The 16,074-nt window shown below is 41.1% G+C and overlaps 1 protein-coding gene across 2 annotated transcripts in view; it reads left to right on the forward strand.

The window, feature by feature from the left end:
* ATP1B4 (ATPase Na+/K+ transporting family member beta 4) overlaps positions 1 to 16,074 on the forward strand; it is a 61,263-nt gene that overhangs the window by 28,121 nt on the left and 17,068 nt on the right. For both annotated transcript variants that reach the window (XM_044305241.1, XM_044305240.1), the window contains one exon: positions 7,531 to 7,659. In XM_044305241.1, the coding sequence (XP_044161176.1) occupies positions 7,531 to 7,659 (129 nt within the window). The remainder of the gene's footprint in view (positions 1 to 7,530; positions 7,660 to 16,074) is intronic.

Genomic DNA, 16,074 nt, shown 5'->3' on the forward strand with positions numbered 1-16,074 from the left:
GGTGTGTATTTCAAATACCCTTTAATCTCCAATATCTTCTTAATTTCCCCCCATACGTGTTCTATTAGATTTAATATCCTATTATCAGAATTTTTTTTCCCCAAAAAACCTGACTCCAGCACCTCTAAGTGATTACCTCCCTCTTTCCACCCCCATCTATTTAATTCTTGCCTACCCACTTGACTATCTAAACTACCCTTTATATTCCCATATTGAGTTATTAAAAAATATAGAAACAAATTGGGGACCGCTAATCCTCCCTCCTGCACTGGGAGCTGAAGGACTTCCTTCTTTATCCGAGGGATCGCACCCTTCCAAATAAAGTCCGCCATTAGTCTATCAAATAGTTTGAAGGTAGTCTGCGGTATTCTCACTGGAGCGTTTTGAAGTATATAGAGTATCTTTGGGAGAAGAACCATTTTTATTAGATTTACCCTACCTTGGATTGACATTGGCAGTCTTTTCCATATATGTATTTTAGTTCTTAGTTCTTTTACTAAGGGAAGGACATTTAATTTTTCATATTCTTCTATATTTCCGGAGATTTGTATGCCAAGATATTTAAAATTTTCATGTTTTTTAAGAACGTGCACCCGTGTATCTCCCTGTAATTGTCTATCTCCTAATAATAACATATGTGATTTCCCCCAATTTATCTTTAGACCCGAAAAGAAACCAAACTTATCTATTATCTCTATTACTCTATTAAACTGGTCCCCAGTGTTTTGCAAAAAGAGTAATATATCATCCGCATACATTAACAATTTTTCTTCTCCGCCCGCATATTGGAAGCTTTTAATCTCCTTATCATTTCTTATTATGGTTGCCAAGGGTTCCATTGCAATGGCAAATAGCAGTGGGGAGAGAGGGCATCCCTGCCTAGTGCCTCGAAATAGGGCAAAAGGCAGGGACAAGCTCCCGTCCACCACCACTCTAGCCCTGGGATTTAGATATATTAGCTGGATCCACCCTATAAATCCCTCCCCTATACCAAATCTCCTCAATACTGCCCATAGATACTCCCATTCAATACAGTCAAATGCCTTTTGGGCATCTAATGAGAGTATCGCTTTCTCCCCTGCAGCCAATCTATTGGCTTCGATATTGAGGAACAGCCTTCTTATATTGGAGTATATTGTTCTACCCGGTATAAATCCTGTCTGATCTTTATTTATTATTACTTTAATGACCCTTGAAAGCCTGTCAGCTAGGACTTTTGCCAGAATTTTAACATCCGTATTCAACAGGGATATTGGCCTGTATGAACCGGGATCTGTTGGTTCTTTTCCCTTTTTTGGGATTAGTGTAATAATTGCTTCCTTCATAGAGTTCGGTAAGTCGCCTAATTTTTGAGCTTCGTCCAGAGTTATCTTTAATTCTTGTACCAAAACCTGGGAAAAGGTTTTATATATTTCAAAGGGGAGCCCGTCCCCACCCGGTGCTTTCTCGGATTTAACCTTCCCCAGAGCTAGATTTATTTCTGCCACCGTTATTTCTTTTTCCAAATATTCTTTTTGGGGCTTGGATATCCTACTAAAGGCAATCTCGTCCAAGTATGAATCTAGCTCTTGTTTTGAATATTGTACCCTGGACTTATATAGCTCTAGGAAGTACTCCCAGAACACTTTTTTAATACCTTCGGGTGTGGTGATTAGTTTACCCATTTTATCTTTGATTACACCTATCCATGATTTCCCTTTTTGATTTCTCACTATATTTGCTAGTATTTTACCAACCTTTTCACCCTCAGTGGCTAGTTGGATGCCTTGAAAGAGCAATTCTTTCCTGCTTTTCTCTAATTGATAGATCTTCATCTTTTCCTGTTCTTCCTCCCAGGCTCTCTTATTTAGTACAGTAGGATTTCTCATACTTACCATTCCTGCCTCTTGCAGTTTTTTCTCCAATACCTTCCCATTCTCTCTAGTTCTTTTTTTCCAATAGTTTACCCTTTTAAACAGAACTCCCCTCAAAAAAGCCTTGAAAGTGTCCCAAACCACAAGTCTACCGGCAGAACCGTTATTTTCAATAAAAAAGGTTTTTAATTCCTCAATTATACTCTCTGTGTCTGAAATCAATGGCAGCCAATGGGAGTTGAACTTAAACAACAACAAAGTATTGTCTTTGTTCAAGTCCAGCTCAACTACCATTGCATTATGGTCTGACAGAGCCATAGGTATATATTTTGTCGTAATCCTATTTTGGGACATTAAATTTTTATTTCCAAAGGTCATATCTATTCTCGACCAAGTTTGGTGTGTTTTTGAATAACAAGAATATCTAATTTCATCCGGGTGCTGAACCCTCCAAACATCTACCCAATTGAACTCATGGGCTACTTTACATAAGTCTACGTTTTGTACTCCTCCCCCTCTGCTAGATGTCCTATCCCTGAGTGGATCCATAACCGCATTGTAGTCACCTACCGCAATCAATATACATTCCTGTTTATTTAGCATAAATCTATACAATTGATACAGAACATCTGGTTTATATGGTGGTGGAATATATATATTTGCAATTACAGTTTTAATCCCTTCTAAATAACAATATAGAAAGAGGTACCTGCCATGGTCATCGGCCTCGCGTGCCAAACATTCAAACTTAATCTTATTGTGTATCAAAATTGAGACCCCTCTGGAGTAAGTCGTATATACAGAGTGATATCCCGCCACTACCCATCCCCTTTCTAGCCATCTTACTGATTCCTTATCCAAATGTGTCTCCTGGAGACAGATGATGGCTGGCAGAAACCTCTTCATCCACTCAAGGATAGCATATCTTTTAACCCTCTCACGGAGCCCCCTCACATTCAGCGAAAGGATCCTAACCATCTAGCAAAGGGGAAGGAGAAAAAAAAATAAAAAAAAAATAAAAATATTTCCTCCACGTCCCTCACCCCCATAGTCCCCCCTTCTGCTAGCCAGCAGTCCGGGCGACTCCATAGCTTAGCGTAGCTCCTATCACTCCCCCCCCCCCCCCCACCAGCCTCAGAGACCCTCCCCATCCGCCCATTCACTAACTTCCTCCGGAGTCTGAAAAAAAGAAGTCTTGCCTTTATATTCCACCCTTAATTTCGCCGGAAAGAGCAAGCTATACTTTATACCTGCCTCCCTTAATCTTTTTTTGACCGATATAAATTCTCTTCTTTGTGCATTAGTGCTAAATGAGTAGTCTGGAAAAAGTTTGATCTTTACACCCTGTATATAATATTTTTCCGAGGTTCTTGCATCAGATAGTATTTCATCTCGATCCTTAGATAGTAAAAATTTCACCAGTATGGGTCTGGGGTAATCCCCTGGCACCCTATTTTTTGTGGGGACCCTGTGTGCTCTTTCAATAGAGAATAGGGGAGAGAGAGTGCCTGCTCTACTATTTTCCCTCAACCATTTTTTCATAAATTCAGCACAGTTTCCTCCCTCCGCTCGCTCTGGGATCCCCACACATCTTATGTTAGCCCTTCTTGATCTATCCTCCTGATCTACCAGTTTTTGTTCCATCTTAACGTTTGTTTGTTTTAAAAGGACCACCTCCTTCTCTAATTTCTGCACGGATTTCTCTAGGGTAGGAATCCTTATTTCCATCTCTTGTAGGCGCTGCCTTACTTTTTCCATCTCCGCTCGAATAATCATAACATCCGTTTGCACTGCCCCAAGCTGGGTTACTAAATTACCCATTAAATTTTCCATCCGTGAGACAGTGCAAAGTATGTCCTGTACCATTTTTACGTCTGTTTCTGTGTATGTCACTGGTGTTCCCCTCTCCCCCTCTCCCCCTTCAGCTGACGTCTCATGTGTCAGATCCTGTAATCTGGTATCCACCATTTTTTCTTTTTGTGGGGATCTAAGCCCAGGTGAATTCGGGACCAGGTATTTATTTAAACCCGATTGTTTAGGCCCACTTTCCAGCCCTACTGTTGATCGCCTAGCGGTGCTCCCCGTAGGGCCGCGCTGTTCCTCCCTTTTTTTAGATGGCATTTTGAGTTCTTCAACTCTTTTATAACAAATATAGTCCCCTTCTTAGCTTGATCACATTAATCGCATTGGTCACAAACAATCAGATATCAATAAATTACATTCACATTTGAACATATCCAAACACAAAAGTCGGCTCAAAGGGGGAAAAAGAAAGTTAGTGATGTTAATCGGGACCTTAGCCACCAAAAAAGAAAGAAGAAAATTAATTTCCTAAGGGAATATGACTCAGGTCCGCCTCTCAATGGATATAGAGTTAGTTAATTCAAAAATATTAATTACAAAACGGAGAGGGTAGGGGGGGACGAATCCAATTAAAGTGTTATTGTTACAACTCCTAATATCATAAGTGACGCACAGGATCCTGTCCAAGGACAATTTCTTAATTCCTCTCTATGTTAGTCCAGGATGGGAGGTTAGTAGAAACAGAGATCTACGGATCCACAGTGTTTAAGGCGCTGAGGCAGATACAGGAGAGCTTAGTACACATAACATTAATCCTTGATTGATCCAGAGGATTAGGAGGGGGTCAACAGGTGGTAGACCTTCAAGGTTTCAGAAAGGGGACTTGTAATCAAAACCGGGAGCGGACCATATCAAAGTTCGCCTGTATTATACAGGAAACGCTCCACAGATATTGACATCACATATCCTCAACACATCTTCACCCCTTATTCCTCCTTTCCCCTCCTCTCTCCCTTGCTCCACTTTCCACAAGGAATACAAGAGAGACTTATACATGCACCCTGCTGCAGATAGTATCCGACAGGCTTAGCTTTCGCTTTCTAGATCGACTCCTTCCACACTTCTGCGGTGATAACACAGTTGTAATAGGACTTCTATCCTCTGTGGTAGATAAACGCCGCAGGCACCGCCTTCAATATACACGACACGGCTAGCAAAACGCCAACAGCGATAGCACCGCCCGGCCGTCTCAGCCTCTGCAGACACCGGACGCTAACGCTGAAGCTCAGGCAGTGCACCCAGGCAAACCCCATCAACACAGAGCGGTGCCGCCACTCCACCGCTCCTCCGATCATGGAATCTCACCACCCTCGGTATCGGCGTCCTCAGCTGGCCTCAATCATCAACAGCAAGCATGAGGTCCTCCATAGATCACCGCACAGACCCCAGCCATCGGGAACACACGAGCGGGCCAGAGAGGCGGAGGGGAGGCGGAGCCTAGCGTCCCACGTCAGACGCTCTCACGCATGACACACCTAGGAATGTGCCATCTTGAAGGTTCTAGTACAGCCAGAAAACTGTATATAAGGAGAGCAGTTAGGGACCAGTACTTAGAGGGGGAGACTCTGCCAATCTGCATGAGAGACCAGAAGAAGATACTGAGACCATGGGTCACCAGCCCTGTGACCAAGTAGCCACCCAGACCACTGATCTACAGACAGTGGGCCTCTGGGCTTTTGACCTAGGTACCAGCCTTCTGAGAGAGAGAGAGAGAGAGAGAGAGAGGGACAGCTAGCAGTCAGGCCTTTCCTCAGCATCAAACCCTTCTTCTGCCAGGGTGGAGACTGGAGAAGCCAGCCCTATGCCATGTCTATATTGTTGTGCACCTGAATTCCTCCAGTAAAGAAGCTCCCTGGTTTACTGCAGACCCTGACTCTCTGGACTTATTTCCCATTGGAGTGCACCACGCCTTACCATCCCTTCCAGAGAGCAGCAACAAGTGGTGACACCTCAACAGTGTCTGGGGGACCCAGTGTAGCGTTCGGGTCACCCCAAACCCGGCCACTGCATTTGAGATGCAAGCAGCATGTTACAGAGCAGGAGAAGCCAAGTACAGTAGATTGATATATAGTTTTGTAAGATTTAGCACAACTTGAAATATATTTAAATTCCTGTTGATTCTGGGCTTTGAAGTCCAGGAGGAGGTCCTATTAGTGATTGAGAGCCTTCCCTCTATGACTGTGAATACAGAGACAGCTGTCAATCACTGATTGGACCGCCTCCTTGACTCCAAAGACCAGAATGAGCAGGAATTTAAATTAATGAAATATGTTATACTGAATCTTTTGAGTTAATTTTTTCACTTTGATTGACAGGGCTAGGCAGTGGAAATTTCATGATGCCTAGAGCTGTCAATCAAAGTGGAGAGGGCACAGCAGTTGCAGAGAGAGCTGAACCTCTAGGTGTAACGGCAATGCCCCCATTGCTTCTAGAGGCTTATTTGCATATATTACAATTTCATTTTTCTCAGCAATGTGGGTGAATATGAACATGGGACCAACACAGATGCCAAGCACACATGCAACAGGTCAGCTAGTTTCAAAGGTGCAAATCTGCTGCCCTTTAACCCTTTCCAGACATCTGCCGTACATGTATGGCAGATGTCAGGTCTTTAAAGATGGCACCCACTCTGGAGCTGAGCGAGCGCCATAGCTACCGGGTGACTGCTGTTTGATATAGCAGACACCCGCGGCTAATGTCTGCGATCAGCGATAATACCAATCATTGACATTAAACCCTCAGATGCTGTGGTCAAATGTGACCATGACATCTGAGAGACCAAAAACACAGAAGTGTGCGCTTCTCGGGCAGCAACGTCTTCCTGTCTAAGTATGAGCCTGAACCTGTACTAAACTTCCAGGCTCATTACTTGTATATTACAATTCAAGCCAGCAGATGTCAGCACGCCAATCTATGTATAGAGTAATGGAGAAAATTCCATTACTCTATACAAATTGCAATCTGATGATTAAATGTTTTGGTCCTTTTGGGGACCTTAATTATTATTATTTTTTTTTATATCACACCCCTTTCCCCAAAATGAAAATACTTAAACAATTAAAAATAATCAACATCTTCGGGCATCATCGAGTATGAAAACGCCCAAACTATTAAAATATATAAAAACTTATCCCATTCGGTGAATGGCATAATGGAAAAATTAAATAAAAATGTCCGATTTGCCTTTTTTTCATCACTTTACCTCTCAAACAAAATTAATAAAAAGTGATCAAAATGTTCTACACACCCCAAAATGGTATTAACAAAACCTACAGATCGCCCCCAAACATCACCATAGACACAACCATAAAAAGTTAAAGGGGTCAGAATATGGTAATGAAAATAAAAAAATTATTTGTTCAAATTTTTTATTTTTTTTCCCAGTATTAAAACGCAACAAAAACTATACATATGTGGTATGGCCATATTTGTACTGAACTGGAGAATGAAGAGCACAAGTCAGTTTTACCACATAGTGAACACTGTAAAAACAAAACCCATAAAACTGTGGTGGAATTGCATTTTTCTTTCCAATTCCACTCCATTTGGAATTTTTTTCCAGCATCCCACTACATTCTAATCAACAAGAAATGGTGCCATTAGAAAGTGCAATTTGTTTAGCAATAAATCAAGTCTTCATATGGCTATGTGAATATAAAAATTAAAAAAAGTTATGGCTCCGGGAGGGCAGGGAGCAAAAAACTAAAGCGCAATAACTGAAAATAGCTGCATCAGCAAAAAGTTAATGACATATTTGCTTCTTTGATGCTCATAAACACATCAGCCATTTATTTCTGTTTTATTTTCTTTCCAGCTCAGATACTTCTATTTTACTTTATACTTTACGCATTTCTAGCTGGGATGTTTGCATTATGTATCTATGGACTGCTTCTCACAATAAGCCCATATGTGCCTACTTGCAGAGACAGAGTCTTTCCACCTGGTAAGTTCTGTTTAATTCAGATATCAATTTTTTACTTTTTTTAAAGAACATTTCTGTTGACTGATTTGTTTCTATTGGCATAGTTAAAGACCATACTTAGATTTTCTCATAAAATAGATTTTTAATCTTCTTGTACATCTAGCTCTATAGCACCACATCAGAAGGGTAACTATAGGGTTCAGATGTTGTGGTTATACCGGGTCCTGGAGACTGAAGGAGCCCAAAAAGTCTATCTGTCCCATATGAGGACACCAATGCTATAGATCAGGCATGCTCAACCTGCGGCCCTCCAGCTGTTGCAAAACTACAACTCCCATCATTCCCCGACAGTCTACAGCTTTCAGCCTACAGAAGGGTATGGTGGGAGTTGTAGTTTTACAACAACTGGAGGCCCGCAGGTTCAGCATCCCTGCTATAAATGATGAATGATGTAGGCGGCCTGTTTAGATTTTCCATGGGGCCCAGGAATATCAAGTTATGATTATGATAAATATCAACTGCTATATTCTAGAACTGAAATGCTATAATCCCCCTGAAAAAACTGTCAACACGGAATGCCTAAATGAAGTTGGTGGTTATATGATACCTCATTACTATTTCGTTGAAATCACACAGCCGCTGACACATTTGTGGTTATGTGAATTTGGAACATTAGCCTTGTTTGCACCATTGCAATGTTACATGTGACTATTTTTAAAGCAGGAATTCATTTTGGCCCTCGGTTTAGTGGCCATGTTCAAAGGGCACACTACATTCTCCGGGATCATGATAAATAGAATGGCACGGGATTCTCATCCTGACCTTTTGAACTCCATTTAGCCCTCTCTGCAATGTCTCTACATTCAGAAGTGTGACCTTGTGGAGTAACCATATCTCCCAGTGACTTCACTTCCTGAAAACGTTTCTGAAGACTGTGTTTATGAGCCTGAATTCTAACGTGGCCCTACTATTAATAACTTGTGAAAAGCTAAGGCACTTGTAAGGCAAGCCGGAGAACTCTGTATCTCTATCGCTGTATTTTGCTCCATTCCGCTTTTCTCAACCCTGACCAGTTTCCCTGTCCCATCCCCTGAAATATGACGAATAGAAGAATTAAAAATAACCCCAATATTGGCGCCAATCCTCTGATGATTATTTCTGGAAATATTACTACTACAATAGATAATAATAATAATAATAAATGTATAGTAAATAGTAATCAACTTTTTTTTCTCTTTCACACCCACCTAAAAATTCGTAGATTCCATAGTTATAAAAGTGTGATAAAATATAGACATAAAATCATAGTTAAAGAGGAGAATTATGACCAAAGACTCACTTAACCAGGGAGGTGTTTTGTGGGATAAAGCTCAAGACACCCACAAAAATGACCTCCCTCGTCTGGATCACTCATAGAATCTTAGGAAGAACGGCAATCCACAGTGGGTAATTCTTGTAAATTCCTTTAATAGTAGCACAGGTATGGCTAAACATGTTTCGGGGTTTTATTAATCCCCCTTCATCAGGAGAAGACACAACACATGGTGTATAAAAAGATACAAAAAACCCCGGCAAAATCTAGGTATGTGAAGTCATTTCTGTTTTCAGAACTCATGCGTTCCACTGTGGAATGCATCTGTTTTCTGAATATATACAAGTCAATATGGGGAAAGGACAAACATATCCTTCGTATTCAAAACAAGAAGGGAAGAAATGAGACCTGGATGGTGGCATTTTTAGATGTCAGGGGGAGTCCGGGGCTGGAGGAACGTCCTTGCCAGAGTCAGCGGAACCGTAAGTGGAGGTACTTCCAGTCCGATTGTGGTGGAACGCAATAGTGGAACTCAAGGGTTCCATTGCGCATGCGTGGAGCACAAGTGCTCAAGGAATGTCCTTACCAGAATCAGCAGAACCGGAAGGGAGGCACTTCCGGTCCGATCATGGTGGAATGTAGTCGAGGAAAGCAAGGGTTCCAATGCTCATGCATGGAGCGCACCGCTGGAACGCAAATTACGCTACTATCTGCTCTGCATTCCATACATCTCAAGGATAGATGTACTCTTTAATATAGTAGATTTTTAACTCTTTATATCGCGAAGGGAAGAGAAATTGATGAATTGAGGAGAGGCTGTCCATGAATTGTACCAATAAAAAGGTGCTAAAAAAATAAGAAAAAATAATTATATATATAAACATGGAGTCATCACGTGGGTGCACGGCGGCGTCGGGGGCGCGGCCAGAGACGTCTGGCCCGGCGCATGCGCACCGCCGACGAGGGGACGCCAATTCTGGCCGGTTCGAAGTGTCCATATGTGGTGAGCTCCTTCCTGTTTTTAACTTGTAATATGGTACAGCTGTAATAATAACAGATGATTTTAACTCTATATGCACCTAGCACTTCTGCACAACGTTCACTTGGTGTAGCCATACACGAAATTAACACGTATTCTATCTAAACAGAATAGAGGTACACAAATATATCTGTACACATGGTTTTTGATTTTATTATGATCACTTTTGTAACTTTTGTACGCTCTAGTAGGAGTATATTTGTAATGTTTATCACACACTAATGTCATGTGATGATATAGTCAGAGATCATGTGACCTGATTGAAAAAATGTGTAACCACTTATTGTAATTGATTTGTATTGAATTGTGGGTATATATACCTTGTCATATGCACTGTTATGTAGCTTGATAAAGGCCTCATTGAGCAGGCCGAAACGTCGCTTGGATTAAAGTTTGGGGTCTTCACCCGTTCACTGAAAGCTGGAAGTGCTGCCTCGTCATTTGCTTAGTATATATATATATATATATATATATATATATACAGTTGCAAGAAAAAGTATGTGAACCATTTGGAAATTTATATGGATTTCTGCAACAAATTGGCCATAAAATATGATCTGATCTTCATCTAAGTCACAACAATAGACAATCACAGTCTGCTTAAACTAATAACACACAAAGAATTAAATGTTACCATGTTTTTATTGAACACACCATGTAAACATTCACAGTGCAGTTGGAAAAAGTATGTGAACCCCTAGACTAATGACATCTCCAAGAGATAATTGGAGTGAGGTGTCAACCAACTGGAGTCCAATCAATATGATGAGATTGGAGGTGTTACAGCTGCCCTGCCCTATAAAAAGCACACACCAGTTCTGGGTTTGCTTTACACAAGAAGCATTGCCTGATGTGAATGATGCCTCGCACAAAAGAGCACTCAGAAGACCTACGAGTAAGAACTGTTGACTGCATAAAGCTGGAAAGGGTTATAAAAGTATCTCCAAACGCCTTGCTGTTCATCAGTCCACGGTAAGACAAATTGTCTATAATTGGAGAAAGTTCAGCACTGCTGCTACTCTCCCTAGGAGTGGCCGTCCTGAAAAGATGACTACAAGAGCACAGTGCAGACTGCTCAATGAGGTGAAGAAGAATCCTAGAGTGTCAGCTAAAGACTTACAAAAGTCTCTGGCATATGCTTACATCCCTGTTAGCGAATCTACGATACGTAAAAGACTAAACCAGAATGGATTTCATGGGAGGATACCACAGAGGAAGCCACTGCTGTACAAAAAAAACATTGCTGCACGTTTACAGTTTGCACAAGAGCACCTGGATGTTCCACAGCAGTACTGGCAAAATATTCTGTGGACAGATGAAACCAAAGTTGAGGAGTTTGGAAGAAACACACAACACCATGTGTGGAGAAAAAGAGGCACAGCACACCAACATTAAAACCTCATCCCAACTGTGAAGTATGGTGGTAGGGGCATCATGGTTTGGGGCTACTTTGCTGCGTCAGGGCCTGGACAGATTGCTATTATCGAAGGAAAAATGAATTCCCAAGTTTATCAAGACATTTTGCAGGTGAACTTAAGGCCATCTGTCCACCAGCTGAAGCTCAACAGAAGATGGGTTTTGCAACAGGACAACAACCCAAAGCATAGAAGTAAATCAACAACAGAATGGCTTAAACAGAAGAAAATATGCCTTCTGGAGTGGCCCAGTCAGAGTCCTGACCTCAACCCGATTGAGATGCTGTGGCATGACCTCAAGAAAGCGATTCACACCAGACATCCCAAGAATATTGCTGAACTGAAACTGTTCTGTAAAGAGGAATGGTCAAGAATTACTCCTGACCGTTGTGCACGTCTGATCTGTAACTACAGGTAACGTTTGGTTGAAGTTATTGCTGCCAAAGGAGGTTCAACCAGTTATTAAATCCAAGGGTTCACATACTTTTTCCCCCTGCACTGTGAATGTTTACATGGTGTGTTCAATAAAAACATGGTAACATGTAATTTTTTGTGTGTTATTAGTTTAAGCAGACTGTGATTGTCTATTGTTGTGCCTTAGATGAAGATCAGATCACATTTTATGACCAATTGATGCAGAAATCCATATTATTCCAAAGGGTTCACATACTTTTTCTTGCAACTGTGTGTGTGTATATATATATATATATATATATATATATATATATATATATATAAAACCTCCTAGATATATAAATATAAAACATAGTTAAGCATATATATAAAAATATATGGATAACTATGCAAAACATAAAAAAAATATAAAAAAACATAAAAAGGTATTAATAATAAATAATAGATAAATAAATGGATGCGCAGATACAAACAGATAAGAAGTAAATGTATAAATAAATAACAAAATAAATAGATATATTTCTATAATCATTGAACCATATTGATTGATACTGTTGGATATTAAGAATTCATGGAGGTATTTCTATAGTTTATAAGAAGTTACCTGGAATCATCGTGGATGGAAGGTACGTGTCACCGAGGTTCCTGGCCTGGTTGAAGTAGGAGCCGGTATTTTATGTGTCAGCAGCAGCTATTACTAACTGACACCTTGAGATTTAGCATGGCTGTCATAGCTGATCCGGGACGGCTCTTACTGGGAATAGTCAAAGTGCTGGGTGGGTGACTACTCCCCATGTTCCAGGCTGGGTTTTGCCAGGCATAAAAACCAGCCAGCACTGCCTGATGTGGTGGATTTACCTCCCTCTGACAGTGGAGCTCAGGAGTCTGTGTGCTGTGAACTGAAGGCTGTGCTGGGATTTGAGGTTTGAGCCGGGCTGGAGGACTCAGGACCCTCTAAAGGCGAATAGGCCAGCTATGGACTTGATGAGGCTGAACTGCTAACAGGGTGTGAATTAACACCCAGGAGAAAAGGTAACTTTTATTGTTTATGTACTTTCCTTGTGTGTGAACAAACAGCAAGCCACCTGCGTTTTGTGATACACCTTATCTGCATTTTGTTATACACCAATGTGTGAATAAAAACCGCTGTTTGATTCAAGAACTGTGTACTTTGACTCTATACTGCATCCGCTAGTCCTAACTACCGGAGCGAATCCCCACAACTTATAAAACTGAATATTAATGTATGTACAGTGGGATGCAAAAGTTTGGGCAACCTTGTTAATCGTCATGATTTTCCTGTATAAATCGTTGGTTGTTACGATAAAAAATGTCAGTTAAATATATCATATAGGAGACACGCACAGTGACATTTGAGAAGTGAAATGAAGTTTATTGGATTTACAGAAAGTGTGCTATAATTGTTTAAACAAAATTAGGCAGGTGCATAAATTTGGACATGTTGTCATTTTATTGATTCCAAAACATTTAGAACTAATTATTGGAACTCAAATTGGCTTAGTAAGCTCAGTGACCCCTGACCTACATACACAGGTAACATAGTAACATAGTACATAAGGCCGAAAAAAGACATTTGTCCATCCAGTTCGGCCTGTCATCCTGCAAGTTGATCCAGAGGAAGGCAAAAAAACCCTGTGAGGTAGAAGCCAATTTTCCTCACTTTAGAGGAATAAAAATTCCTTCCCGACTCCAGTCAGGCAATCAGAATAAATCCCTGGATCAACGACCCCTCTCTAGTAGCTATATCCTGTAATATTATTACACTCCAGAAATACATCCAGGCCCCTCTTGAATTCCTTTATTGTACTCACCATCACCACCTCCTCAGGCAGAGAGTTCCATAGTCTCACTGCTCTTACCGTAAAGAATCCTCCTCTATGTTTGTGTACAAACCTTCTTTCCTCCAGACGCAGAGGATGTCCCCTCGTCACAGTCACAGTCCTGGGGATAAATAGCTGATGGGATAGATCTCTGTACTGACCCCTGATATATTTATACATAGTAATTAGATCTCCTCTCAATCGTCTTTTTTCTAAAGTGAATAACCCTAATTTTGATAATCTTTCAGGGTACTGTAGTTGCCCCATTCCAGTTATTACTTTAGTTGCCCTCCTCTGGACCCTCTCCAGCTCTGCTATGTCTGCTTTGTTCACTGGAGCCCAGAACTGTACACAGTACTCCATGTGTGGTCTGACTAATGATTTGTAAAGTGGTAGGACTATGTTCTCATCACGGGCATCTATGCCCCTTTTGATGCAACCCATTATCTTATTGGCCTTCGCAGCAGCTGCCTGACACTGTTTTTTGAAGCTTAGTTTGCTGTTTATTAAAATTCCTAGATCCTTTTCCATGTCAGTGTTACCGAGTGTTTTACCATTTAATAAGTACGGGTGACTTGCATTATTTCTTCCCATGTGCATAACTTTACATTTGTCAGTGTTATACCTCATCTGCCACTTATCTGCCCAAGCCTCCAATCTATCCAGATCGCTCTGTAGTAGTATACCGTCCTCTTCAGTGTTAATTACTTTACACAGTTTAGTGTCATCTGCGAAAATTGATATTTTACTATGCAAGCCTTCTACAAGATCATTAATAAATATATTGAAGAGAATCCAATTATAAAAAAAGAGTATTTAAGGGGGTCAATTGTAAGTTTTCCTCCTCTTTTAATTTTCTCTGAAGAGTAGCAACATGGGGGTCTCAAAACAACTCTCAAATGACCTGAAGTCAAAGATTGTTCACTATTATGGTTTAGGGGAAGGATACAGAAAGCTGTCTCAGAGATTTCAGCTGTCTGTTTCCACAGTTAGGAACATATTGAGGAAATGGAAGACCACAGGCTCAGTTTAAGTTAAGGCTTGAAGTGGCAGACCAAGAAAAATCTCGGATAGACAGAAGCTACGAATGGTGAGAACAGTCAGAGTCAACCCACAGACCAGCACCAAAGACCTACAACATCCTCTTGCTGCAGATGGAGTCACTGTGCATTGTTCAAGCATTCAGCGCACTTTACACAAGGAGATGCTGTATACGAGAGTGATGCAGAGGAAGCCTTTTCTCCGCCCACAGCACAAAAAGTCCCGCTTGAGGTGGACTAAAGCACATTTGGACAGGCCAGCTTAATTTTGGAATAAGGTGCTGTGGACTGATGAAACTAAAATTAAGTTATTTGGCAATAACAAGGGGCGTTATGCATGGAGGAAAAAGAACACAACATTCCAAGAAAAACACCTGCTACCTACAGTAAAATAGAGTGGTGGTTCCATCATGCTGTGGGTCTGTGTGGCCAGTGCACGGACTGGGAATCTTGTCAAAGTTGAGGGACGCATGGATTCCACTCAGTATCAGCAGATTCTGGAGACCAATGTCCAGGAATCAGTGACAAAGCTGAAGCTGAGCTGGGGCTGCATCTTTCAACAAGACAACGACTCTAAATACTGCTCAAAATCCACTAAGGCATTTATGCAGAGGAACAAGTACAATGTTCTGGAATGGCCATCTCAGTCCCCAGACCTGAATATAATTGAAAATCTGTGGTGTGACTTAAAGAGAGCTCTCCATGCTCAGAAGCAGGGGCGTAGCTATAGGGGGTGCAGAGGTAGCAGTCGCTACCGGGCCCAGGAGCCTGAGGGGGCCCAAAGACCCATATGCTGCATAAGAAGACACACAAAGCACTGAGGGAAGGGGGCCCCAAGCCTAACTCTTGCACCAGGGCCCATGAGCCTTTAGCTACGCCCCTGCTCAGAAGCCATCAAACCTGAATGAACTAAAGATGTTTTGTAAAGAGGAATGGTCCAAAATACCTTCAACCAGAATCCAGACTCTCATTGGAACCTACAGGAAGCGTTTAGAGGCTGTTTTTTCTGCAAAAGGAGGATCTACTAAATATTGATTTCATTTCTTTTTTGTGGTGCCCAAATTTATGCACCTGCCTAATTTTGTTTAAACAATTATAGCACACGTTCTGTAAATCCAATAAACTTCATTTCACTTCTCAAATATCACTGTGTGTGTCTCCTATATGATATATTTAACTGACATTTTTTATCGTAACAACCAACGATTTATACAGGAAAATCATGACGATTAACAAGGTTGCCCAAACTTTCGCATCCCACTGTATATATTAAGCAAAAGACGACCGGTGTTTTATTGTGTTGAATTAATGTGAGCCTTAATAAGTAATTTAGTGTCGATTGGAGACAGGTCAGATCTGATTCAAGACGGGTCAA

This window comes from Bufo gargarizans, chromosome 9, assembly GCF_014858855.1.
Source record: "Bufo gargarizans isolate SCDJY-AF-19 chromosome 9, ASM1485885v1, whole genome shotgun sequence".
Taxonomy (NCBI): domain Eukaryota; kingdom Metazoa; phylum Chordata; class Amphibia; order Anura; family Bufonidae; genus Bufo; species Bufo gargarizans.